The 25,301-nt window shown below is 45.8% G+C and overlaps 1 protein-coding gene across 1 annotated transcript; it reads left to right on the forward strand.

Annotated features, from left to right (window-relative positions):
• Positions 1-4,112: 4,112 nt before the first annotated feature.
• On the forward strand, positions 4,113-17,667 carry PLP1 (proteolipid protein 1; the record flags this gene model as incomplete). The annotated part of the gene is made up of 7 exons (XM_084258779.1): positions 4,113-4,177; positions 12,337-12,523; positions 13,586-13,742; positions 14,905-15,073; positions 15,507-15,580; positions 16,399-16,464; positions 17,596-17,667. The coding sequence occupies exons 1-7, from the start codon at positions 4,174-4,176 to the stop codon at positions 17,665-17,667; spliced, it is 729 nt and encodes a 242-aa protein (XP_084114905.1). The 5' UTR covers positions 4,113-4,173.
• Positions 17,668-25,301: the final 7,634 nt, after the last annotated feature.

Below are 25,301 nucleotides of genomic sequence, written 5' to 3' on the forward strand. Positions count from 1 at the left end.
AACAACCTCCAAACAACTTCCAGGCAAAGAGAGTCTGGGGACAGGTGTACTAGACACTGGCTATGTCCCCTGCCTGCTCAGTGGCCATGAGAAAGCTGCCTCTTTCTTTACCCATCAGTAAAATGGACCAAACGGCATCGATCTTCAGGAGCTAAGTATTTGACAGCCATGGATAGTAGGTTTTTTTTTTTTCCTGTTTTGCTCAGAGATCATATCAGCAACCCTTCTGGGCCATTGTGCCAAAGCCGGCCAAGTTTTCATGTTGGTGGAGGTGGGTTATGTGGATGTCTGATTTCTCCATGTTGATGGTAGCAATTTGATGCTTCCCCAGCCTCTCTGAGCTTATTCCTCTGATTATTTCGGATTCCATGCTACTCTTGACTCTATCCCCAAGCCATGGCATCAACTCATCCCTTGTTCTTGCACCGCTTCTGGAATCTCTACTTTCCCCTGCCAGTTCAAACTATGTGACATCTCTGGCCCTCAGCCCTCAGTTTTCTTGGTCAGAAAGGCATGGCCAAGCCAATTGGCATTGAAGTTGGGTGTGGAATGTTCTAGCTGCAACTACATAAGATATAATATATTCCCTGTGTTCCAACTAGTCTTCTGTGCCAGGGTTAGGAAAGCTATAAGAAAAAGCCACTTGCCTCCTTAAATTTATTATTTTAAGATTTATTTTTATTTATGGATGCATACAAGAACTGGGGTATAGGTCAGAGGTGTGTGTTGGGGGGTGAGAGGATTCACCAGAGTCAGAGTGGGGAGCAGAACAGGTGGGTCAACTGAAATACACTGCTGAGGGGAGCAGGAGCTAGACAGGAGAGGTCTTTTGCGCCATGTGGGTATCTCCCTGGCATGGGATTGAACTCATGCTGCAGTGGCTGCTGATAGCTTGATAGCACTGAGACTTTAACCCCTGTGCCACCAGGGAACCTCCCTAAATTTAGATTAGGGGCACATTATCTTGTGGAAGATCAAGCCTCAGCTCTAGAAACAAAAATGTGAGCAGGTTGCCCCGATGCTCACTGGCACCGTTCCTACTCTTCCCTTTTACAGTGTCCTACGTGGACATGGAGAAGTGGACCACCAGATTGAGCACTTAAGCTCTTACTTAGTTTCCTGGGAGAAATTCACTGGATTTTCCCGAGTTTGTGAGTTCAGTATGTACAATGCAGCAAAGAGAAAGAACTCACTGTCCCAGTGACCTTCATGAATGTGGTACTATGGGAAGACACAGCAGTTTGGAAGTGATATTCAAGTGATTTGGAGTTATTTGCAAGAAAACTACACAACCAAAGCAAGCTATGATAAAGGAGAACCAGATCCTCTGAGATACCATCAGCAATTGCATGAAGCAAATTGTTTACTAGTTTCATAAAATCCTGCATTGTTCCCACAGGCATCCCGGGTAGGCAGCAGGCTGCCATGAAGAAGGCTGGCAGTGCCCTCTGGAGGAATCCTTAAGCACTGCCCGGGACCCTGCTAGACGGATTTGCCAAGGTTACCCAGCACAATCGCTGGGCCGCTGGACCAGAGAATCACAGAAATAGGTGGGGGTGGGTGGGTAACAAGTGTTCTCGGGGACTGGAAAGAATGCTACAAGGCCTTGGGGAGGGCTTAGGAGTGGGGTGGTGAGAAGGTGCTGAGGTAGGGTGTCGTGCATTCGATCCTGGGGAGCTGGGGGCCTTAAGGCCTTGGGGACAGTGAGCATGACACAGTCACCTGGCCGAGCCCCTTTCCCATGCCGGGGCTTAGGCCCAAGCTGGTGACAGGAAGACACACTCCATCAAGGAGTGTGCAGAGAGAAAAAGAAAGAAACAGCGAGACAGGTGCAGAGAGAAACAGAGATGGAGAAACAGAGACACAAAGAGATCAAGATTTGGGGAGAAGACACAATGAATAGTAAGGCAAGAGAGAGGGCGGAAAGAAGACAGGAATAAGTAGAAGGAAGGTGTGTTTGATAAATTGGTATCAGTGAGTTTATTGGGAACACAGCTTTTCTTCCAAGTAACCTAGCAGTCCCCAGAGCTGCTGCTGAGGGAGAATCCAGGAGCAGATTTGTGGAAGGGCTCGGCCGGGTGATTTCCCCCGCACACAGAGGTCTTCAGCTTTTCCAGCTGTGACAAACCATCTCATCCCTAAAGTCAGAACTCTGAAACTTTGCATTCAGTTCCTTCTGCCTTCTGAGGAGCTCAGCACACACATTTTGGTGACTCCTTGGTTTTCCCTTCTTCCAGGGCCATGCTGACAACAACCATCCAAAAGTTAGTTGTCGGCACAACTGTACAACTCAGCTTCCTCAGCAGGCAGAGTCTGGGACTGGAGAGCAGGGGTCAGGGGTCTGGCGAGCTCAGGGGTCCTGGGAGCCTCTATCAGTCAGATGGCCAGAGTCTGGTCTGTCCCGAAAAATTATTACTACACTATTCTGCAAAAGGGGAAATGTTTACAAGGATCCTGTCTCCTTGGGGCTGGTATAAGAAAGAAGGATCCAGAATTCTAGGACTCTGAACAAGACTCAAACCCTGCAGGACTCCAGGACGTCAGCGGACCTAGCGGGGCATGTGCAGAAGACTCGCCCGTTTCTTAACAGCAGAGCCCAAGCCAGAAGCACGCCCCATGTCCCAGCCCAAAGAGAAAACTGGAAAACACAATCTTGCCTCTCTCCTCCTACAGGAAGATTCTAGATGCCACGCAATACCTTCTTGCCCTCTCTTCTGACCCCAAGGCAAAGCTATAGGAAAAATTCTGGGGTGCCACACTTTCTTTCCCTGGAGTCTTCCTGCAGGTCTGTGCTAAATGGTTTCCTTGCAGGTTATCCATGGCTGGAGGCGACCTCAAGGTCAAGCATTGTACCTCTCCGAGGCCCCTGAAGGGATGGAGAACACTAACAAGGAGCCCAGATAAACACTGGTTAAGATTCACCTCTTCTAGAAAACCTTCTGAGGTTAATCCCACCTAGCATTAGGCACCAAAATACCCTCACAGTTTCTAAAAACAACTACTCTTGGTAAGGCAGCTTTCCCATATTATTCCCCTGAGTTTGCTGCTTGGTCAATTCTTTTTAGTGTCTCTTCCTCTGAGATTTCCTTTCCCCTTCTCTCCACCCTCACCGGTACCTGCTGCTTCACCCCAAGCCACTCCCTGCTCTCAGCAGCCTGGCCTCAGCTTTGTGATGAGGACACCACTCTGTCAGGATGGGAAACTGACTACCTGATTCCCACATCATATTCCTGCCTGGCCTCGTGTGGGTTGCCCTTATTAGAATTTACCCACGTTCTTATCCCTGACCTTTTCTTTAACTTACCCTGTGAATTGGCACAGGTCTTGCCCCTCCCTGGGTTTCTGTTATCCTATCTATAAAACGACTACAATTCTAGCCTCCCCCAGCTTGGTCACAATCTGTTCGTGGAATCAACAGCTTGCATTTTGTCCTCATTCAGTTGAAACGAAGAAGGATTTGGAGGAAAGTATTTTTAAAAAAACACATTTTTCTTCTCTATTGTGTTTCTACAGCTGGGTGGGGGAGGGGTGCTTGCTTGCCAAGGAATGGGGGAGGGGGAGGGAAAAGGTGCTCAGGGCCAAGGGCAGCTAGGAGTGAGGGGTAGGGTTGAGGCAGACTTAGGAAGGGCTCTGGGAGGTTGCATCTAGGGTTTGCACCCTGGTGCCCCCACCAGGGCTCCCACTTCCATGGCTTCTGACACTCCCCCATCCCACACCAAATAGACCCAATGATCAGTTGGAGGCATCCGGGACCTCTTCTTTTTATTTCCATTTCCAAAACCACATTTCTAGATGTCTCTGCAGCAAAGTGAATTTCTACACAGGCAAGCCTTAGGGGAACAAAGAGGGAAAAAAGCAAATGCAACATTTGGTAGTGAAAGGCAGAAAGGGAGGATGGAGCCCTCAGAGAAGGGAGTATCCCTGAGGAGGTGGGGACAGGGGAGGAGAAGGGGAGGAGGAGAGGAGGAGGAAAGCAGGCCTGTCCCTTTAAGGGGGTTGGCTGTCAATCAGAAAGCCCTTTTCATTGCAGGAGAAGAGGACAAAGATACTCAGAGAGAAAAAGTAAAAGACTGAAGAAGGAGACTGGAGAGACCAGGATCCTTCCAGCTGAACAAAGTCAGCCGAAAAGCAGACTAGCCAGCCGGCTGCAATTGGAATCAGAGTCCCAAAGACATGGGTGAGTTTCTAAAACTTTACCATGGAAGGTTCTAGCAGGCACAGGATTTGCAAGAGCATTTCCAACTTTGGGGTTCGGGGTTTCCAATAGTTGTGTTTTGTTTTGTTTTTAATTCTTTACCACTCAATTAGATGAATTCCTTCTCTATGCACTGAGAATGATGCTTCATGGCCAAAGAATTCCAGCAGCACGTGGAGAGTCCCACACATCCTTGGAGAGGGTGCCCAGCGGGCTGGATGTGGTCATATGTCTTCTTACCCCTTCACTTCCCTCTGCCTTCTCTTTTCCCCCTAGTTCCAGGCCCTGGTAATGGCCAGGTCAGCTGACATCCCTGGTTCTGTTGGAGGCAACTGAGTTTTGGCTAGCCCTTAGATATACAAAGTAGCTGCTTTTTGATACAGAATTTGGACCTTGTTTGGCATTAGTAGGGAATTGGGAAATCGGGCCAGATGGACTCAGGCTTGGCCATGGCTGAGGAGGTCCATCTTAGGTTCAGGAAATTAAGCTAAGTCCTTCATGGCCTTACCTTGGGGAACAGATATTAGTCGGGAAGTGCGTGTTTGTATGTGTATGTATGTGTGTGTGTGTGTGCATGCACTCATGCTCATGCACGGGTGGCTTTATCTAGTACATGTCACAGACTTAGCCTTCCCAAGGGCAGGCGTAGACTCTAAATCTGCTGTGACAGGAGGAACGTTAGGGTTCTTGCTGACTTGGTTGAGTACTGAGGGCTTCTCTGGGTTCCATGAACAAAGAGAGAAGCTATGAGCTTCTGGTAGTGTCTACTCAGTGCAAGCTGTGCACACAAGGGTTTTTGTCAACACAGGATGTCACAGGGATGTGTAGATATTGCTCACACTTGGCAAAACAAGGGTAGTATCTTGAATGAAATGGGCATGGGAATCAATTGCCCTGTGTATTCACCATCACATGCAGTGTCCAGAAGTCTCCAACAACATTTATGGAGATAGGTTTTCAATTATATTGAGCTGGCATCAGTCTTTCGGTTGTTTTATCCTGAAACACAGAGAGAGTTTTGATGCATGCATTCAGGTAGGAAAATTAAGAGGCAGAACAATGGACTCAAAGTCAACACAACCGTGTTCAAATCCCAGACCTGTCACTGAAGGAACTTTGTGACCTTGGGGGAGGTCACTGTGAACGTCATCACTTCATCATCTGGTAAATGAGGATAACAATAACTGCTTTGTCTACTTTTGAGGTTGTGAGAATCAAGTAATAAGGATATGGAAGTCCTTTGAAAACGGGCAAACTATCTTAACAATTGTAAATCATCATAACACTGATATAATAATGTGTGTCCGGGCTGATTTACTCTTCCCAAAGTGGCTGGGTTTTCCTTTTGTGCACTTTGTGCACTGGAGTAAGAATCATTTGACCATTGAGATGTGATCAGGTGGAGGCGAGTGTTGGAAGAAGTCAATGTCTGGTCCAGGTGGCAGCAGGAGCCTCGCTTAATGTCAGGGTGGATGGTTGAGTAGGTTGTGAATTAAAAATGCCTCCATGTCATTTCCTCTGGCAGTGAAAACCTTGAGGGAAAGTCAGGAATGAATAAGGTGACCACAGGGACCATTTCCTATTATGGAGGCTGGATGATTTCTTCTAGGGAAGTTGACACAGTTAAAGCATAATCGAGATGGGGTATTGGACCCCAGGCCCTTAGAGTGGGGGATCCTTGGGCCAGGTGCGCATGTAAGAGTACTCATTGAGTTTTGAGTTATTCAATAACAGTGTGTCTCAAACCTTTGTAAATTGTAGATCATTTCCTATAAGGAACTCAACTGCTACTCCTGACATAGAGTGCTTTGCTGTCAACATTCAGAATAGACAAATTATATCATGGAATCTGGGATTAGAAGGAACTTTCAAGCTGTCTGAACCAACTCTCACTTCACTGTTCCCTTCTATAAGAGCTGATTAAATGGACCTACAGCCTCTGTTTAAGCACCTCCAGGAACAGGGAGTTCACTGTCTCAACCATATAGAATCCCTTAGGAGGCAGAAGTAAAGAGGAACTCTGAATTCCGTAGTTTCCACACAAAAGGTTTATGGGGGAAATGATAGTTCATTAAACCTTACCCTGCCTTGGTTGGGGCGGGGGCGGGGGGGGGGTAGGGGAAGAAGGGCATGTTCTAAAGGAGTCCTTGGGATAACAATGGAACCAGGAAAGTGCCAAAGAGCATTAGCTGATTATTCTCTGCTTGGTAACACAATGCCATTACTGAACAGAAAAAACACTGGCTCTTACAAGCCCGTTGTCTGAGAATAGTGGCTGTTACCCTGGTAACCAGACTGTGATGCTTCCCGCCAAAGGTGGCTGTTTGCAGAGCAATGTAATTTTGGCTAGCTCAGAGTAAGTGGGTATAGCCCAGGCAAAAAGTATGGAGGCAGGGCAGGGGTCCCGTTTTACAAAATGCCTCAAGACTAACTGAATCCCACCAAGATGGCAAGAATGCCACAAGGATGCCAGAAGTGAAAAAGAAACCAGATCCAAACCACCATATTCACTTACTCTTTCTGGAGACACTGACTAAACTCACTGAGGATAACTTGCCCTACCTCACTCTTACCTCGGGCTCTGCAGAGCCGGAAGAGGTCTTAGAAAGCCAGGCAGATTGAAAGGTCTGCTGTGCTTTGAGGGGCTTTGCCGTGACTATGCTTCCAGAAAGACAGAAGTTTGTTTAACAGCCTGAAAACTAGAACTACTCTCTTCCAGCTATCTGAGTAGCAACAAGATTTGAGAAACCTCCAGGAGATGGGTGGGAGGGGAAATGTAGTCTACAGATCCATCTAGGTGGAACCCCCGTCAGTGGAATCTTTTTCCCTTGTCGTATTTTTCTGTATTATCTTGAAGGCCTGCACACCATCCCCAGGAAATAGTTCTTGGTCTTGAAGGAAAGCACGAGTAGAAATGCATTCCTTGCCCACAGACCTTCTGGTCCAGAGAAGACCAAGTCAAGGCAGCGACATGTTCAGGAAGGGACAGTTCCCGTGGCAGGTGAACAGAGCAGCTTTCCATTTCTTCCCACTGTCTGTGCCCAACTTATATCAGAAACTCAACAGGTATTGATTGATTCATTCTCCTTGATTATTTTCAAATTAAAATGGTCGTAGGGGTGGTCTCTCAGTTCTGTACTGGCCTCTGAGCTCTCGTCAGATAGGTCTCTGGAAAAGAGTCAGCGACATCCCATGGAAGAGAACAGGGTTCTCTGGATCAGCTCCACACAACAACCAAAGAGAAAGGAGAAATTGTGGGAGATTGACCTAAGGGATAAATTATGGGACTGCTGTCTCTTAGCTCAGTGTCAAGTGCTTCTCTTTAACTTTACCATAAATGGGCAGGGTGACACATTGTGTCAGGCACAGAGGTGAACAATCAAGCTTCTTCTATCCCAGCCTTTCAATATCTGGGCATAAATTGGCATGTGTGTGTATGTGTGGTGGGGGGGGTGTTTGGGGAGGAGAGACAAGGTAATCCAGTGCTGTTGCCATGGTAATGATACCTGTCTAAAGAGGAGACGGAGGTTCTCCTTTTTATTGAACTCTGTCCTCTGAGTTGATTATCCAGCAGACTTGGATTTCCATACCCTTGTGCTGCCGGGCCCTGTCCAGCACTTGAATATGGTGTCAGTAGTGATTTCATGTAGGAAAGACAAGTTTATAGGCAGGGCTTTGTCTGACTAGGATAAAGCCAGAAGCAAAAGTCTTTGTCTCTGGCACCTCCTGATAATTGTTTTTTTACTCCTAGAACCCACCCACTGTTCCCCATGCATCTCCAGTACCAGTCACGGCTGCACTAGCATCTTGGCCCTGTCAACTGCTATAGGCCCTGATCAAGGCGGCCTCTGTTCATGGGGTGAGGTTAAGGGGTGGGTTCTGGGAGGAGGTTAAGACCGTACTGCAGATTTGAGACTTAGGGAGATGGGGCCAGTTTTCCCTCAATGAGCCTGCCTGTTGTTTAGCTCTATTGTATAGGGTTCTTCTATCTCTCCCTTTGTCAGCTGGATTCAAGGGACAGGCTGGGAATTGTGCAAAGCACAATCGGTCTTTTTCTATCATCTCTTTCGATGAAAGCCTTTCCTCTCCTCCCTTTGATGACTTCCCAATTCACACTGAATTTCCATCATGGAGCTGGTCCTTGAGGCATGCCCAGGGCATGGGAAAGGAGGGAGGGCTTGGGAGCACTTGGCTCCTACTTAAGGAGACAGCATCAGGGTCAACACAGTGGATGGACAGGGGTCTGACACGAGTCACAGCAGTGCTGTTGATCTCTGTCAGACTAGTATGAAGAGCGTTGGTGAGACTTGAAGTTTTGTACAGACTGATTTGACTAGTTTGGGGAGTTGGCAGCTAGATCTAGCAAATACTGAATATTTCCCCTTCGCTTACATTTTGCCCACAGAACTTAGTTACATATATTTAACACCAGATTCTAAGTGACTTTCGATTTTGATTCCCAGACGTAAGTGTTCTCCAAGACAAGATTGAAAGGGCTTTGAAGAAAGGGACTGGGCCTTTTTGTTCCTTTTGTTTCTCACAGAGTTTAGGTTACTACTAACGCGCTTGATATTTCTACTGAATTCACATAACCAGAAGTGAAAGGAAAACACTGGAAGGGTCCTTCTTTTTTTCTGTGACCTCTTAGCAAAGTCAGGCAGTTCAGTTCAATTGAGTTGCAGTGGGTACTATCACTATAGAGTGTTTTATGCCAACTTTACCAAGTCACTGTCTGTACTTAGCTTGGAAATGTGAGACTATCTCTGTGAGAGCCAAGGAACTTCTCCCCCAAAAACCCCTTGCAGTCTGCCTGAATCAAACCAATGCCCTTTCCATCATGAAGCGTTCTGAAATGAGAGTCTATGACTTTACACTATTGTTCACACGTTCCCAAGAACATTACTTGGACTCTGCAAAAACAAAGTGAAGGTAATGAAGGTTTCTCAGAATGCTTTGATTGTCAACTATGTGGCCAAAACCACAATTTCTTGCATGTTTTGAGTTTTTCCTAGTAGGAATGCAAAATATGATTTTTTGCTTGGGCAGACTGGGATTCTTCGGCCGAACTTAACCATCCCCAGAACAAACATTTCAGTATCATTGTGAAGCGCTGGACATCTGTTGCTTATGCTGATATTGTCGAACTGTTCCAAGTCCAAGAATGATAGATTTATACAGAGCCATTTATTTCCAGTTCCATATTAGAGACTCATTAAGGCTTATTTCCTTTTTGTCCCTTGTTCTGAGTGGCAGTGGAACAGAAAGGAGTTGCTAAGTTAGTTGGGTTCTGAGAAAATGGATGGAAAAGAGATGGAAAAGAAAGAAAGAGTAGCAGTTGCTGATTGAGAGTTGCTTCCAAGGCTTAGCCCTTTATCAACCAGTAAAACACTACATGTGACACTGGTCATTTGGATGATGATCGAGAGATCAGATACACCAAAGAGGATTTTCCCTCATCTTAACATCTCAAGAAGGGGCATCAGTTAAAGCTTAGAGTGGAACTCTAGCTCACGAGAGTTCAAGTTCTTCCACCCCTGGTCACACCTGCACCACCATTTAGTCCCTCCCAGAGCGAATAAGCAAGGGGAAGTGAGTGGCCCCAGGATGGTCACTTGCTAGGGTAGATGGCTCTCCTTACTCTTGGGCTAAACAAACAGTTCTGCTATTGTTCCCTGGGTCTGACCCCCCTACCCACCCCCAGTCCCGCAGGTCTCTGCAGAATACCAATGAGGCTCCTGAGATCTCAAGGGGAAAAACAAGACTTCTTTGTCCAGGGTAGTTATGGAGGGCTCTGTCGAAGCCCTGCCACTGTGCTGCTAGAGAGGGAACAGCGGGGTCACTGACCTTCCCCTCCCCCCAGCCCCAAGCTTCAGAGACCTTCTTTACTAGAAGAGTCTAAAAGTTTGGGGGTGGAGAAGAGTTGTAGAGGCAACGAAGGAAAATGGCAGCACTGTTTATCCCCAGCTCCTTTTCTTGGAATGCATCTAGTATCTTACCTGGTAGAGAAAAAGGAAGATTACTTTTTGAATGTTTTCTGAGAACAGAACTCAATTTCAGCTGCTCTGTTTTTTCTGTTGGTGTACACACATGTGTGATATGCACATTTGCATGGATGTGTGAAAAACTTGCTTGTGCACCCATGCACACATATGTGTGCACACATGTAATAAACACACACACAGGATGGACTAGCTCCCATGAAGCCTGATTACCAAGCACTCTTAGAAAGTAAACTATGCCTTTACTCCCGGCAACACTAGCATACATAGATTGCACCCCACAGAGACCAAATTTTGTGACAGCAGTGCTTCAGTTCTTAGAAAAAAGAAAGATACTTGGTTCTGCTTCAGATATTAATTACTTACTTTGCTTGGTCTGGGATTCTAAGTCACATCTCTGGCGTACAGGGACCTTTGAGGACAAGGATCTTGAAGACCAAGGAAGGGCTGTCATTTTAGGGGTGGGTGGGTAGTAGGACTCATTCTGTGCCTCTGAGTGCACAGGCAAATGCCTCCACCACAACTTTCCCATGATAGAAAGAGTTTGGTCTTTCAAAATCTATTCACATGATGCAGTCCAGCCATGCAAATCACCTGGTGTCCGAGCACTCATGGTTAAAAAAAAACTGTACTAGTATTAAGTGGATTGGCCAGAGTGTATGGGCCAAATGATTCCCTGGCGCCCTGATACTGACAAGTGAGTTCTGGCTGAAAATCCAAATCTCACAATTAACAGTTTATCTTCTTTATACAAGGAGTCACAACATAATTACTCCAACATAGCTTCTCAGCACATTTGTGCTGGCCAGTTAGTTGTCTATCTATATCAGATACATTTGGATCATATATATGCTATATGAATGGGTGTATTCAATCAGCTAGTGTGCAAATGCACACACATAAGCATACATAGAGAATTGTTTTCCTGAGATACTAACATTTTCATTTCTTCCACCTTTTGTGGATCTGTTCAAGAGGCTAAAGGGGACCATCCTCTCCCCTCTAGTCAAGTTTCACTCCATGTGGCCCCTTAGTATGTGGAGCTAGTACTTGGGGCAAAGCTGTTCTTAGAGCCTGTGACTTTTTATGCACCTTTCCTGTTTCTCAGCAACACTGGTGGGGTGCCTGGAGTACCAGGTCTGGGGGGGGGGCGGTGTCTCAGGGATCCTTAGCACCTTAACATCTGTGTTTCCAGACCCTGCTGTGTTTTCATCATGCCAGAAAGAAATCTTATACTTTGTTGACTTTGTATTAGGTCTCTTTGTGGTTGTTTTGCCAGAACCTCACTGCGGGATGAGTGTGGCCACATGGCCAAGTTGCAGTGTCGGGAGACAAACCAGTCATGGAAAATATCCTCCAAATCATAACGCCTGGATTTTTATTATCATGAGCAAGAGTAATCCTCCCATTGCCTTGTCCCGTCCTCTGTCGGCCCTTCCATCCCTTTGGACTGTTCCCCATAATATCTAGACAAAGATGAATCAAGCATTTCTTTTAGCAAATGTACATAATAATTAAGAATATCCAGGAGAGTGCAATTTCCATAGTCTCCCCCACTCAGAATGTTCTCCAAGTCTCAAATCCTGCTTCATAATACCAATATCTCTGGCCTGCACTCATCCCTTCCTGGAGGCCTAAGTGTGTTCACACTCTGTAACCACTTACTTGACTGCCCGGGATTTTTAGTTGAAAATATAAGCTCATTCTTCCTCCGGAAATGAAAGACTCTCATATGGCAGATTCGCCTTTGTTGTCTTCGTAGCCCACGTGGCATCTAGCAAAAAGCTGGGTGCGTAGAAAGGACTGTAGGAGTAGATGAATGACTGAGACAAACCAGAATAATAGGAAAGGAAGGAATGAGGAATTTCTCTAGCTTACTACTTGAATTATTGATGATTAAAAAAATCCCCTAAGTTTTGGGAATTAAAGGTAAGGATTTATTTTCAAAAATGGAACAAGGTGTGGTTTGGTGGGTCAGTCTCACATTCCAGAAGATTAAAGCTCTAGTCTCTTCTGCCTTTGGGCTCTGGGTGACCTCTCCACCCATGAGTGCAAGCACACAGCCTGCGGGCTCTGGTGGGGAGGTACAGGTGGCACCTGGTGGCATCCCCTGACTCACTGCTTCCCCTCCTTCTTCCCCAGGCTTGTTAGAGTGCTGTGCAAGATGTCTCGTAGGGGCCCCTTTTGCTTCCCTGGTGGCAACTGGATTGTGTTTCTTTGGGGTGGCACTGTTCTGTGGCTGTGGACATGAAGCACTCACTGGCACAGAAAAGCTAATTGAGACCTATTTCTCCAAAAACTTCCAGGACTACGAGTATCTCATCAATGTGTAAGTACCTGTCCTCCACACAAACCCACATTTTTCCTTCTCTCCATCCCAGAGTTACAGACCTCATTAGCAACTGTGACTAGTAGGTGATTAGTGTGGAGCCGGATAGATTCCTGAATCTTCCCTCCATAGAGATCCCACCTCTGCCACATCTGAAGTCCTAAAGGAGGAGAAATAAGCCAGAAAGAAAAAGAAAGATTCCGGATGGTCTCACTCATAGCAGGAATGTAGAAGACCCAAGTAAGGGATCACGAAAAAAACTAATTATAATCAAGTAAAAATCAAAATCAACCAGCAACTGTAAAACAGAGACACACTACAGGGGGTTGGGGGGGTGGGGAGAAGGGAATAGGATCAAAAGAAAGGTGGTGGGAATTGTACGGGGACTATAACCAAGATGAAAATGCATACATTGTACAAAAATGAAAAATGTTGTAAAAAATATATAAAATAAAAATAAATAAATAAACAAACAAACAAAAAGGAGGAGTCTACCTGCCTGCCAGCCCACCCTTTGCCCTTGTTTGCTCCTACATGCTAAGCTCTGCCAGGCAGGGTGGGCTGAGCTGAGTCTCTGCAGTGGCAGGTACGAGGATTCAAGAGAGGCGTAATGACTGGATTGAGTGAGGCTGTGGCTCTTGGTTGTGTCAAACCAAATCTGAGTTTGAGTCTGCTCACTAGTACCACGCTTCACTAGTGCCTAGATCAAGTTGTGCTTCTGTTCCCTCATCCCTCTTCTTTCTTGTCGAGTTCCTCTCTTCTCTCCCCTCTGAGCTGCAACTCAGAAGAGTCGGACCAAGGAGAGAAGGGCCCCCGTTCTTCAGGTCACAGGGTCAGCCAGGCGTGGCTGGGAGAGCAGGTGCTCTGGCCGTGGACACCCTGTCTTCCTTCACTTCAGCACAGAAAAGGTGGAAGTTTGGAGAAGGAGCCTAGTGATTCCTCTAGACAATCCTTAGCTTTGGTTAGGTGCCTACTCAAGCATCCCCCTCTCTTATGCAGGAAAGGAGTGGGGTCCTCAATTAATAAGGTTCTGTGATCTGTTTTGTGTATCTGTGCACGCAGGATCCATGCCTTCCAGTATGTCATCTATGGAACTGCCTCTTTCTTCTTCCTTTATGGGGCCCTCCTGCTGGCCGAGGGCTTCTACACCACCGGCGCAGTCAGGCAGATCTTTGGCGACTACAAGACCACCATCTGCGGCAAGGGCCTGAGTGCAACGGTAACAGGGGGCCAGAAGGGGAGGGGTTCCAGAGGCCAACATCAAGCTCATTCTTTGGAGCGGGTGTGTCATTGTTTGGGAAAATGGCTAGGACATCCCGACAAGGTGATCATCCTCAGGATTTTGTGGCAATAACAAGGGGTGGGGGACAACTGGGCGTGAGTCTGTGGCCTCACCCACACCCAAGGCCAGGTCCTCTCTAGAGGCCTGGCTTATGAGTGAGGAAGTGATGGCTACAGCCGAGCGAGGTCAGAAAGAACGTGGTGCCCAGCTGGCTTAGCCTCACATTTCAAAAGTTCCTAGAAACTATCATATCAAAATGAAAAGCATGACTTTCACAGGCTGCTTTGTACAATCAGACCATTTCTAAGCCATCTGTTGGTGTCCCCTTACTCTTTTTCCAGGGGGGGACCATAAGAGTAGTTCTGACTGCCTAGGAGTCTAAGATGCTCCTCCTGGCACCAAGATGAAGGTGCTGATCTGGGAAGAAGTTGTATCATAGAAATGAAATCATTGACTCCAAGATGAAATTCACAATATTTTGGGGTCCTACCCTCTCGTAGGTCCCAGAGGCAACCAGTGTAGATCTGCATATTGAACGCTTCATCTTTATCTGGGTCTAGCTGTGCTTCTAGTAGGCACACATTGGTTTTCAGTCTTTAAAGACGCTCAGGGGACTAAATATCTGGGGTCTGTGGTGTTGTCTTTTGAAGCCAGCAGTTGGTTTAGAAAGGTGTTTAGTTCTGAAATTTAAATCTCCCATTGGTGTTATTGAAGGACCAGGGATCAAAAATTCTGTGATAAGGAACATTTGCTAAGCTCAGCCTATGACAAGAAATGGCACGACTTTCTTTCAGGATCTGTTTTTATTTCTTCACATCTTATCTGCCCAAAAAAATCTCCTGAAGCCTCTCTAACCCAGGGATCCTTCTCACTCCAACCCCCACCCACTTACCCCCCACCCTCTGTCACACTTGGGGCCAGTTCTCTAGTTACTGCCAATGTCACTTGGCAGAGGTGCCCTGCTTACTAATTTCATTTGGTGGAGATCCCTGGATTCTGGCTTCTTGTGTGGAACACGCCACTCCAGTATCTCCTGATTTGTATTTCAACCTCTGCAGGTTGGTCATGATTTCTAACCACCCCATGTCAATTGTTTTAGTTTGTGGGCATCACCTATGCCCTGACCGTTGTGTGGCTACTGGTGTTTGCCTGCTCTGCTGTGCCTGTGTACATTTACTTCAATACCTGGTCCACCTGCCAGTCTATTGCCTCTCCCAGCAAGATCTCCACTGGTGTAGGCAATCTCTGTGCTGATGCCAGAATGTATGGTGAGTTCGGGCCTGGGAGCTTGGGTTCCTCTACTGGCTATGGAAGCATTAGACTTTGGCTTCTTCACTTAGGGTGAGGAGGGTGATAATTCTTGGGAAATCAAAGGTTATGTTAACCCCACTCCATTAAAGCTGAAGAGAGATCTTCCCTGGGAAGGGAACTTCTTGGAAGTGGGTGGGAGTTTTCTTGGCTCTTCATACTGCTCTTTAGTTGACTGCTGTTCCCAACCCAGGAGCAGCACATTTCAATAACAAACTCAAGATTTCATAGCTGCTCAATAACATCTTCTAGTTTTTGATCAATCTTTACAAAAGTGGATCCAACTTTTCAGCCAAGATGATTAAAAATGGAAGAAGGGCTCTGAAGGAAGGTCCCCATATGGCCCCATAGCTCCACGAAGCTCACCCTGGTTGACTTGCATGTCTTACATAGGTGTTCTTCCATGGAGTGCGTTTCCTGGCAAAGTGTGTGGCCCCAACCTTCTGTCCATCTGCAAAACAGCTGAGGTGAGTGGGCCATTGGGTTATTTTACAATGAAATGGCAAGAACCACGTAAATCTCTACTTACAGCTTTCTATTTTAAGTATTATAGTTTGTTTTTTGCTTTGCTGGATTTCGAGTTAGCAGATTGCTTTCTACAAAATATTAGCTGAGTACGCATAAGACAAAGAACATAGATGATAATATATCTATTTTCCCTAGAGTTTCATAGAAAGCCTTCCATTCCAGAATTTCCTCTCCTAAAAGAGAAATTTGTAGCTTTAGGTAACAATAGTGCTTAATGGCAAAATCCCCCCAAAGAAACATTTCACTCTTTTAGTTAAAAACCTTATCAAGAAAATGGGTTGCACACAGAGACACTCATCGGTTTTATAAAACACTTGCAATTTGGAACTTCTCGATCCCTAATGGGAAGTTTAAAAAAGTGCATTTGAGGAAGGAAAACGGTTTATTGAGAATGGATATTATGCACAAATGAGGCAAAGGAATGAAAGTAAATCTTGAGGAGGAAGGCAGTCAACTCTTTCTTTGAAAGCACAATGTTGACTTAAAATTTGGGGGTCCTGAGCACAATTACAGAGAATCAGTGGATTATTTGGGAGCACTACCCTATTTTATGCATGCTTTGTGTTCTGGGTGCAATGGGACTAGGTACTAATATTGAAGAATGGGGGGCAGTCTACAATCGGGGAAGTGACAACTTAGAACTACGGACTCAACACACAGAAAGCTTCAGCACACTCAGAATGCTGCCTGCATGATCTACAGCAGAGCGTATTTCTGCTGTTGCAAGAAATAGCTCTCCCTTTTGTGTTTCTTACAGTTCCAAATGACCTTCCACCTGTTTATTGCTGCATTTGTGGGGGCTGCAGCCACACTGGTTTCCCTGGTGAGTTATCTTTGAATGGCTTTGGCAAATGAATAATCCTTCAGTAGGGTGGTCAAAGCTTTGCCAAGAGGGAGAAGGATAGACCCTTTTTAACCTTGACATGCTGGAGAGAAGCTGTTGAGAAGAGACAGCCAAGTGTAGAGACTGTGCATGTCTATTTTGGGTTGACAAGGCAAAAAGACTTCAGAAATTAGACAGGCACAAGAAAGGTGGTGTGCAGAGAGAGGAGGTAAGAGATTCATAGTCAAGTATGATGATATTTAGCACTTATGGAGCATGTCCTATTGCCAAATGCTTTGCAGTCATAAATTACAGTTAATTCTCAACATACCCTACTCACAGCAGTGACAAGAACACTGACACGACTAAACATGATTTTTTTGTAGCCTGAAATTCTATATTCTGTAACGATGAATCCATCCCGGACACACTCTAAGGGATTTAGTTACTCTCCTGAATACCTGGACGGCCCTCCTAATGTAATTATTGTTGCTATAAGGCAACTCTGTGTCCCCGGCTGTGGTGACAGTGTGGCATTCCAATGTAATATAGTGCATTCATGGTTCAGATTAAAAACCCAAGGCACTGAAGGGTGAAGCAATTTGCCTGCAGTCATTGAATAAGTGGTGAAAAGACAAGGCTATGCCTGCAGAACTCCTCGCCCCTGCTGCCAAGGCTTTTATAGAGTCGAGCCATTTCTCATACAGCGCAATAAATGGCTGCATTAAGCAGGGGAGAGCTGTGCTGCGTGGTGCTCCTGACAACGTCTGTGGCGAGCGCCCCCCAGGTCACTCAGAAATGTGGCTATGAGCATGACAGAGCCCACGTAGCCGTCACTTCCCTGAGGAAAGCTCAGATCAGAACTGGGCCTAGCACAGGTGTGTGTGGGGGGCGGAATAAAATCTCTGTCCAGTTGATTCTCTGGGTGGTCGTTGGAAAGAAATATCTCACAGAAGCTCCCAGACAAGGCTGGAGCGTGAAAGCCTAGGAGATGCTGCTTTTTTGCAGAGTGGGAGTTGTTCCTTTAGTTAGTTATGATTTGATTTCTACCTTTCCTCATTCCCAAGAAGATTGGTGAGGGGAAGCTTCCTTTTCTGTTCTCACTCATATTCTCTCTTCTGTTCCCTACAGCTCACCTTCATGATCGCTGCCACTTACAACTTCGCCGTTCTTAAACTCATGGGCCGAGGCACCAAGTTCTGATCTCCTGTAGAAATTTCCTTTTCTCTAATAGTGAGGCTCTAACCGCACAGCCTACAATGCTGTGTCTCCCGCGTTAACTCTTTGCCTTTGCCACTGACTGGCCCTTTTCTTACTTGATGAGTGTAACAAGAAGGAGAGTCTCGAGGGGATTCAGGTCTCTTGGTGGACTCTCCCCTCTTACGTACCTCTTTTAGTCATTTTGCTTCACAGCTGGTTCCCGCTAGAAATGGGAAATGCTTAAGGTGGTGACTCCCCAACTGCAAGTCACAAAGCAATGGAGGCTCTAATTCAATTGGCAAGCATCTCCTGACAACCAGGAAGTGTTTTCTTCTCGAGGGGCACTTCCACTGATGGAAACAAAGTGGAAAGAAAGATGCTCAGGTAGAGGGAAGGGAGGTGCCAGGTGCCCTGCCATCCAGAAGGGCCAGCTCTGCCTCCTTGGTGTACGAAACAGAGAACTCACTCCTGTCTCCCTGTTACCGCTAAAGAAACAAAGATTGCCAGCAAAATAATAAGAGCATTTACCCGAATCTCCCTATTGCAGCTGGGAGAAGGGGGTCAAAGCAAGGATCTTTCACCCGTAGAGAGAGCGCTGACCCCAATGGCGATAGGTTATTAAGGCCCTAACTCAGCCACCCTTACTTACAGCATAGGAGAGCGTAGTGTCTGTGTAGACAAAGGGGGCACCTGGCCTCACACCGTGCTAGAGAAGAGAGGAAGGGTGTTGTCAGCGTCTTCTCACTCCCTTCTCCTTGATAACAGCTACCATGACAACCCTGTGGTTTCCAAGGAGCTGAGAATAGAGAGAAACCAGCTCAGATGAAAAAAAGACTGGCCACAGGAGCAGCAAGCAGTTGCTTGTGGCTAACGGTGTAAACTGAGCCCGCCCTCTGGTAGACACAGGACGGATAACCCTTTGGATAGCATGTCTTTCTTTTCTGTTACTTCGTTGTGTTCTCTGGCCTCTGTCATATCTTCACAATGGTGCTCTTTTCAGGGGGTAGTGTCCATTCAGTAGTCATCGTAGATGATTCGAAGATCTTGATTAGTTTCAGAACGATGCACATTTCATATTTTCCAGTTTGCTTATTGCTTGTTTAGGGTGGTCCCAGAAAGGTCTGGAGAATGATTCTTTATGCTTCTTTAACAAACGAAAGTTGGACATTAAGCATCACGAATGATAGCTAAAATGAACTCAATCCGTACATCTATTTGGAGTGTCTACAAATTATCTTGCAGAAACAAATTTTGGTAGATTTGAACCTCAGTTGAAATGACCTGTTTGTTCTTTTCAGCTAGGGGAGATGGCTTGATGGAGCAATGTTACCTAAGCATGTTAGAGTCAGGTTTAACACACAGGTTATTCTCTCCTGCCGTAGATCACATTACCAAACACACCAGCCGTCAGCTATTTAGCTAAGATTCCACAGCAAAGCAAAGGTGGAAGAGTTTGAACCCAGAGTAGCTCCCGGGTTTCAGGCTTCTCTTTCTGTGCTTGTTAACTCTGGGTTAAAAAATAAAAGGCTGATTGGTTTTTACTGAAGGAAAAATTATTTTACAGGTGTGACTGTAGGAGGCTCTATTGTTTTAAAGAATTGCTTTGCTCCCCCCTCCCCGCCCCCAAGTGGTTTCAGCAGTGTTTAAGGAGATGTAATATCTTTACAAAGGGACACTTGATATTTGTTTTCAGACCAGTATACAAGATAGACTTCCAGGCTGCATAGAGGGAGGAGATGGAAAAGCTTCTGTAAGAAACCAATCAAGATCAAGGAAAGTGAAGTAATCCATACCTTGTGTGTTTTGTTTTGATTTAATACCATAACAAATAACCTTCCCTGAAAACCTCCTGTGCATACAGACACACATATCCACACACGAAGAGAGTTAATCACCTGAAAGTGTTTCCTTCATTTCTGATATAGAATTTCAATTTTAACACACATAAAGGATAAACGTTTAGAACTTATCTTACAAAATGTATTTTATAAAATTAAAGAAAATAAAATTAAGAATGTTCTCAATCAAACATTGTGTCCTTTGAGTAAATTCTTCCTTTCAACCCCACAAGAGAAACTCAGATAATTATACCGGTGTCTGCTTTGTGCAAGGAGCTTGTTTATTTCTTCAGATTGAGTCGTTTTCACAATCTCTTTCTGAGATAAAGAGAACATAAACGACTCCTATTTTATAGCTGCAGACAGGAAGAAACAGAGGCGGAGTAAGTTACCCATAGCATCCCAGTAAGTACATATCTGAGCTGGAACTCGAACTCAGGACTTGATGCCCATTTGTTGCCCATTTTTTTTTAATTTATTTATACAAGAACAGAGGTGTGGGAGGGTGAGAGGATTCACCAGAGACAGAGTGGGGAACAGAACAGACAGACGGACCAAAGACACTGCTGAGGGTATGTAGAGGCAGGAAGGACACAGTGCGGGTTTTCTGATCCAGCAGACCAGGTAAAGGAGGAGTCAGAGTTCTTGGTGGTTTTTTTTGCAGGTCTTTTATTGGGATTACCAGGTACACGGCAGGCAGGGGTGCTGTTGGGCCGGGAGGCTGGCTGGCCTCTCAGCCCCCAGCAAATCTTCACTCTATCTGGGCCCTCTGGCGTTCTCTGCTTCTCTCTCAGCTTCTGCTACTTCTTTCTCGGCTTCTCTTTCGGCTTCTGTTGCTGCTGGCGTCCCCGTGACGCTGCCCTTAGAAGTCCAGTCTCTCACCCCAGGTGTACCTACTCCAGGTGCCCGCCATCAGGCATGCATTCAGGACCACAGGGTTCCCTCATCTATACTGATGGCAGGAGTGCAGAATAGCCTGATACCTTTTACCTTACCCTACAGGGTAGCAGCGGGCGAGGCGGGAGAGGTCTGCCACGCCATGTGGGAATCTCCCTGGCTGGCCGGAAATCGAACCTGTGCTGCAGAGGCTGCGGACAGCTTCACAGCGCTGCGCTCAACCTGCTGCACCACCGGGGAGGCCCTTGTTGCTCGTTTTAAGGTTTCTTTTCTCTTAGACATTGAGTGCTCTGAGAACTCAGTTAGTTTTTCAATGTGACAATGGTACCCAGCCCCAGTGTGTTTAGGATGAAGTTATTGTCACCTTTCCTTTGGAATGTTTGGACATTGCATAATGCACACTAGTGCTGCATAATGGAATAGTGCTTAATTTTATCTGGAAAGCACTGGATGAAAGGATAATAATGTAGGGGCAGAGCATAGAGGGTAGGAGCCAGGTAAGCTTAAACAGGCTGTGGCACGGCACTATGGCAATAAATCAATGACACCACTACCTTGATGGCCAGTCCGCTAGCCCACCAGGGACACAGCATCAGATCCCTGTTATAAACCTAGGCTAGACATCTGCACTGTTGCCCAGCACCCCAGTCACCAGCCTAAAGGAAGCTGACTTCAAATTAGCTGTAGATTCATGGCGCCATAGTTGCAGCTGGCACAGAGCATAATTGGAGAGAAAGGAGAATTTAGCCGGGGGCAACAAGTCAGTCACCAGTCAAGGAGCTCTGTTCAGAAGCAGTTCCAACTGAACCTCCTGATTTCTGCTCACCTCAATTAATATTCTTCAAGCAAGTCTGGTTGGATGACTTTAAGACAAAAAGAATAAAACTATGACAAGGGCTTATTTTTAGACACTGGCAAACAAGGACACAGCACCATATTTCAGAGAATTGATTCAGGGTGCTATAGAGTGAATGTATTTTTGCCTCAGAGGAGCGGAAAGCCAGTTCCCAAGAAAGCTGTGTTCTCCATCTGCCCTTATTTGGCTCTGCCCTCTGGGACCGATCTATAGATGGAGTTTCCAAGCTCTCAGAAGCTGAGAGCATCTCCAGTCTATCAATTGAGCCCATTGTTCTTAGTTCTCCCACACACCATAAACCTCCTTTCTCTGAACTAAAAGAGCTCTCTTTGTGCTTAGATCAGCCAAAGATCAAGATGTAGCGGTATAAACAAGAAACATTTTCTTACAGCGTCACTTGTATTGGTTTTCCTATCCTCAGGGGCAATACCGGGTGCAGTTTTAAAGGGTATAGAAGTTGAAGCTCTGTCCAGAGCAATATTCATTCATTCAGTCAGTCAGTCTACAACCATTTACTGAGCCCCTACTAAGCTTTGTGTTAAACCTGGGATTTTCAAGTTTGGGGACAGTGTGGGCAGAAAGGTGCTTAAAATATGATCTTATACTCAAGGCTCGCCCTCAGCCTCAATGAAAGCAGAGAGGCCTCCCATGGTGGGGTGGATTGGAGGCAGGGAGAAGCACACAAGAAGCAATGTGACCAGCTGACTGCCATGGGCATCTGAATTCTCCACTCAGTATGTGGGAGAGGTGGTGGTGAAGGGCCATGCTTCACGTGGCTCTGGTTTTCTAGGACCTCGATAAAAACAAAACCCCAATTTAGAGTCTTGGCAACTTGTGACTGGCCCTATCTATGTCACCCTGCTTCTTGCCTTACATGTGACAGTGTTTATGCACACACTGTTACAATGCATGTGCATGCTTTGCCCACTCAGTCATCTAGGGGGTCAGAGGGCACATAGAACAGGATTTATATAAACACAGGCTATTCAGCTCAGCATTTTCTTTCCAACCAGGCGAAATCTGAAAAACCAAGGAAGGCTGATATAGGCCACAAGGGACTTCTCTCTTGGAATTTCTGTACTGTGAGCTCGGACAGTTTGTCTATGTTGACATTAAGTAACAAGATGGAAGAAATATTCATTCTCACATAGAAAAAAATCAATATCTGGCCTTTCCCTCCATCAATAGGCAGGTAAAGAATTCAAGTCAATATCTAAAAATCGGGAAAGATTTTTCTTGTTCGTCCTCTTGCTTTGAAACAAGTAACCATGCTCTTCAAAATGTTCACTGTCCTGTAAAGTTTGGTATCTGGTACTCCTTGAACTGAACTACTTTATTCCTAAGGAAAGAAAAAGAAGATACAGTAATCGGTATTTCCCAAAGAGGAAACCACCAAAGGGAAATCCAACCTTAACATTTTATTTAAATCTTCAACAAATATTTATTGGTTGATAAATATTTATTTATTACATTCTCTGAGCCAAGTGTTCTACCACGTGCTGATAATATGACAGAGAATAAAACAAAGAAGTCTCTGCTCTCCTGGAGCACAACTGAAGACAAAAACACATCAGAAGGGGGGCTAGGAAGCATGGTAGAGAATTAGACCAACATCCTTTGCCAGAAAAGATGGAAAAGATAGAATAAGGGAGAAACTTGTACAGTCCCATGAGAAACAAAGAGTCAAATAAAAGAAGAGGGAGGCATGCAAGTCTCTATCTAGAGAAGGTGGCCAGCTGTGCTGTGGCATTTAGGGCTGGGAAATGTTACACAGCCCTTGTAGCAACATGGATGGAGCTAGAAGAGATTATGCTTAGTGAAATAAGCCAGAAGGGAAAAGATAATTATCAAATAGTTTCATTTATAGGTGGAATGTAGGGAAATGGAACAAAGGGTCAGGAAAAAGACAAAACTTGCAGGCTGACCATAGATCTGAGGCACACAGCAGTGGTGGGAGAGGGAGAAGGGTTCAAACAGAGGAGGGAAGAGCACAAGAGACTATGATGATGATCACAGGTGCCTTTGATACAGGGCAATAAGGGGCACTAAAACTCACCAAGGACACTGCCCTAATATCACTGAGTTCTTCACCCCTCTCCCCCACCGCACAATTGTAAGACTACTCAGGTTAGGAGAACAATGATAATGGGATTTATTTAACAAACCAGGGGGCCAAAAATGGCTGTTTACCTCACCCAGAGCAGTGCCCAGTGTTTTTAAAGTTCTAAACACGAACACTCCAAAGATGGCATCTTCTCACCACTGAGGACGCAGAGCTCCTCTCCTGAACAATAGGCCACGATCCCAAGATGGCGTCTTCCCTCCACTGGGGACCTGGAACACGTGGCAGCCAGGCTATAGGCAGGGTTCCAACTCACAAAGACAACAGAAGACACAACAGGAGAGTCTCCCCAGAGCTGCTGAGATGCCCCAGCACAGCACCAGACAAGCGACACTCAAAACAGTAGCTGCAGCAGCTAAACGACCTGACAAACAGCCACACTCACACAGCTCAGTGAGGCGCAAGCTCCCAGTCTTCACCTTCCCCGCCAGGCTGTAACAGCAGCAAAACTGGGAACAATTTCAGTTGCTTGGCTACCTGTTAAGCCTCTGACCTATTCCTCTCTGAGGTTGGCTGCTGGAAGCCTCTCCACGTTCTTCAGAGGCATGCACCAGCCTTGTGGAAGATGGCATGGTGGAGGCAGAAATCGCTGACCCCAGAATCACTGAAGATCCAAAAATGCTGACTCCTGAACACTGAATCCTGGGGGCTGCTTCTGCAGTCCCTTATATTTCATATCAGTCCCAACCCCAAAATGCTATACTTTGTTTGCATTTTCCCTGGGGCTATCTTCACCAGCACTCCCCTCCAGGCAGTAGCACCTGTAACAGTCTCTGGCTTCAGCCACAGGTTACACTATAGTGGTGGAAGAACTATGGGGACTATACCTGAGGGGAGAAATCAAATACTGTCCAATAATGAACAATGATGTAGAAAATAAAGAAATTTAATCATAAAAATTGAAAAAAGTTAAATGCCCTTCTACTGCTTTGCTTATCAACATGAACAGTAAGCAGCTCTGGGCTGCAAAGGAACTAGCTTCATTGGTACTTCACATATTAGTGTATTGTATTATGTTATTTTCAAACATGAAAGGGAAATTCACAAAGCTCAATTCTGAGGATTCCAATACAAAATCAAACAAGTCACCTGATATTTGAAAATGTAGAGATGACTTTAATTCTATTTGATGAAAGGAGCTCACATGTAGAGGAACAAAATAGAAAGGAAATGAGGCCCCTGTGAGAAATGCTCTTTTCTAGGCCCCCAAATATACCAAATATGAATGTGGTGGAATCTCATTTGATTTGAGATCTGAAATCAGCCCACGTCGACAAAGATAAGATCCGAACAGCAACAAAAGCATTCTTCTTATGTCAATTTTCTCATCACCAGCTAGGAGTCCATTCATCCTCTAGTCATCGCCACATATTTTTGATGGTGCAACCCTATCAGTAAAACAAGTTAGATCCAACATTCCTTTTCCATGTCTTTGCTGCTCAGATGTGATGAGGAACAAAGCAGAATTGGCATTGCCTGAGAGTGAGTTAGAAACGTAGAATCTCAGGCCCTGCCATGGAACTAGTGAATCAGACACTGCACTTTAAAAAGGTCCCAGGGGCCTCCCCTGGTGGCGCAGGAGGTTGAGTGCCACGCTGTGAAGCTGTCTGCAGCCTCTGCAGCACCGGTTCCATCCCAGCCGGCCCGCGAGGGTCCGACATGGCGTGGCTGACCTCTCCTGTCACGCCCGCTGCTCCCCTCAGCAGTGTATTTCATCAGTCTGCCTGTTCTGTTCCCCACTCTGTCTCTGGTGAATCCTCTCACCCTCCCGGGAATCTGGCCTGTACCCCGGTTCTTGTATAAAATAAATAAATAAATCTTTAAAAAAAAAATAAAAAGGTCCCAGGATGATTCATGTACACAATAAAATTTGAGAAGATTTTCTGTGTGTAGGTGTGTAAAAATGCACTAAAATGTATAATAC

The sequence above is a fragment of the Talpa europaea genome, assembly GCF_964194135.1.
Source record: "Talpa europaea genome assembly, chromosome: X".
In the NCBI taxonomy this organism is placed as follows: Eukaryota; Metazoa; Chordata; class Mammalia; order Eulipotyphla; family Talpidae; genus Talpa; species Talpa europaea.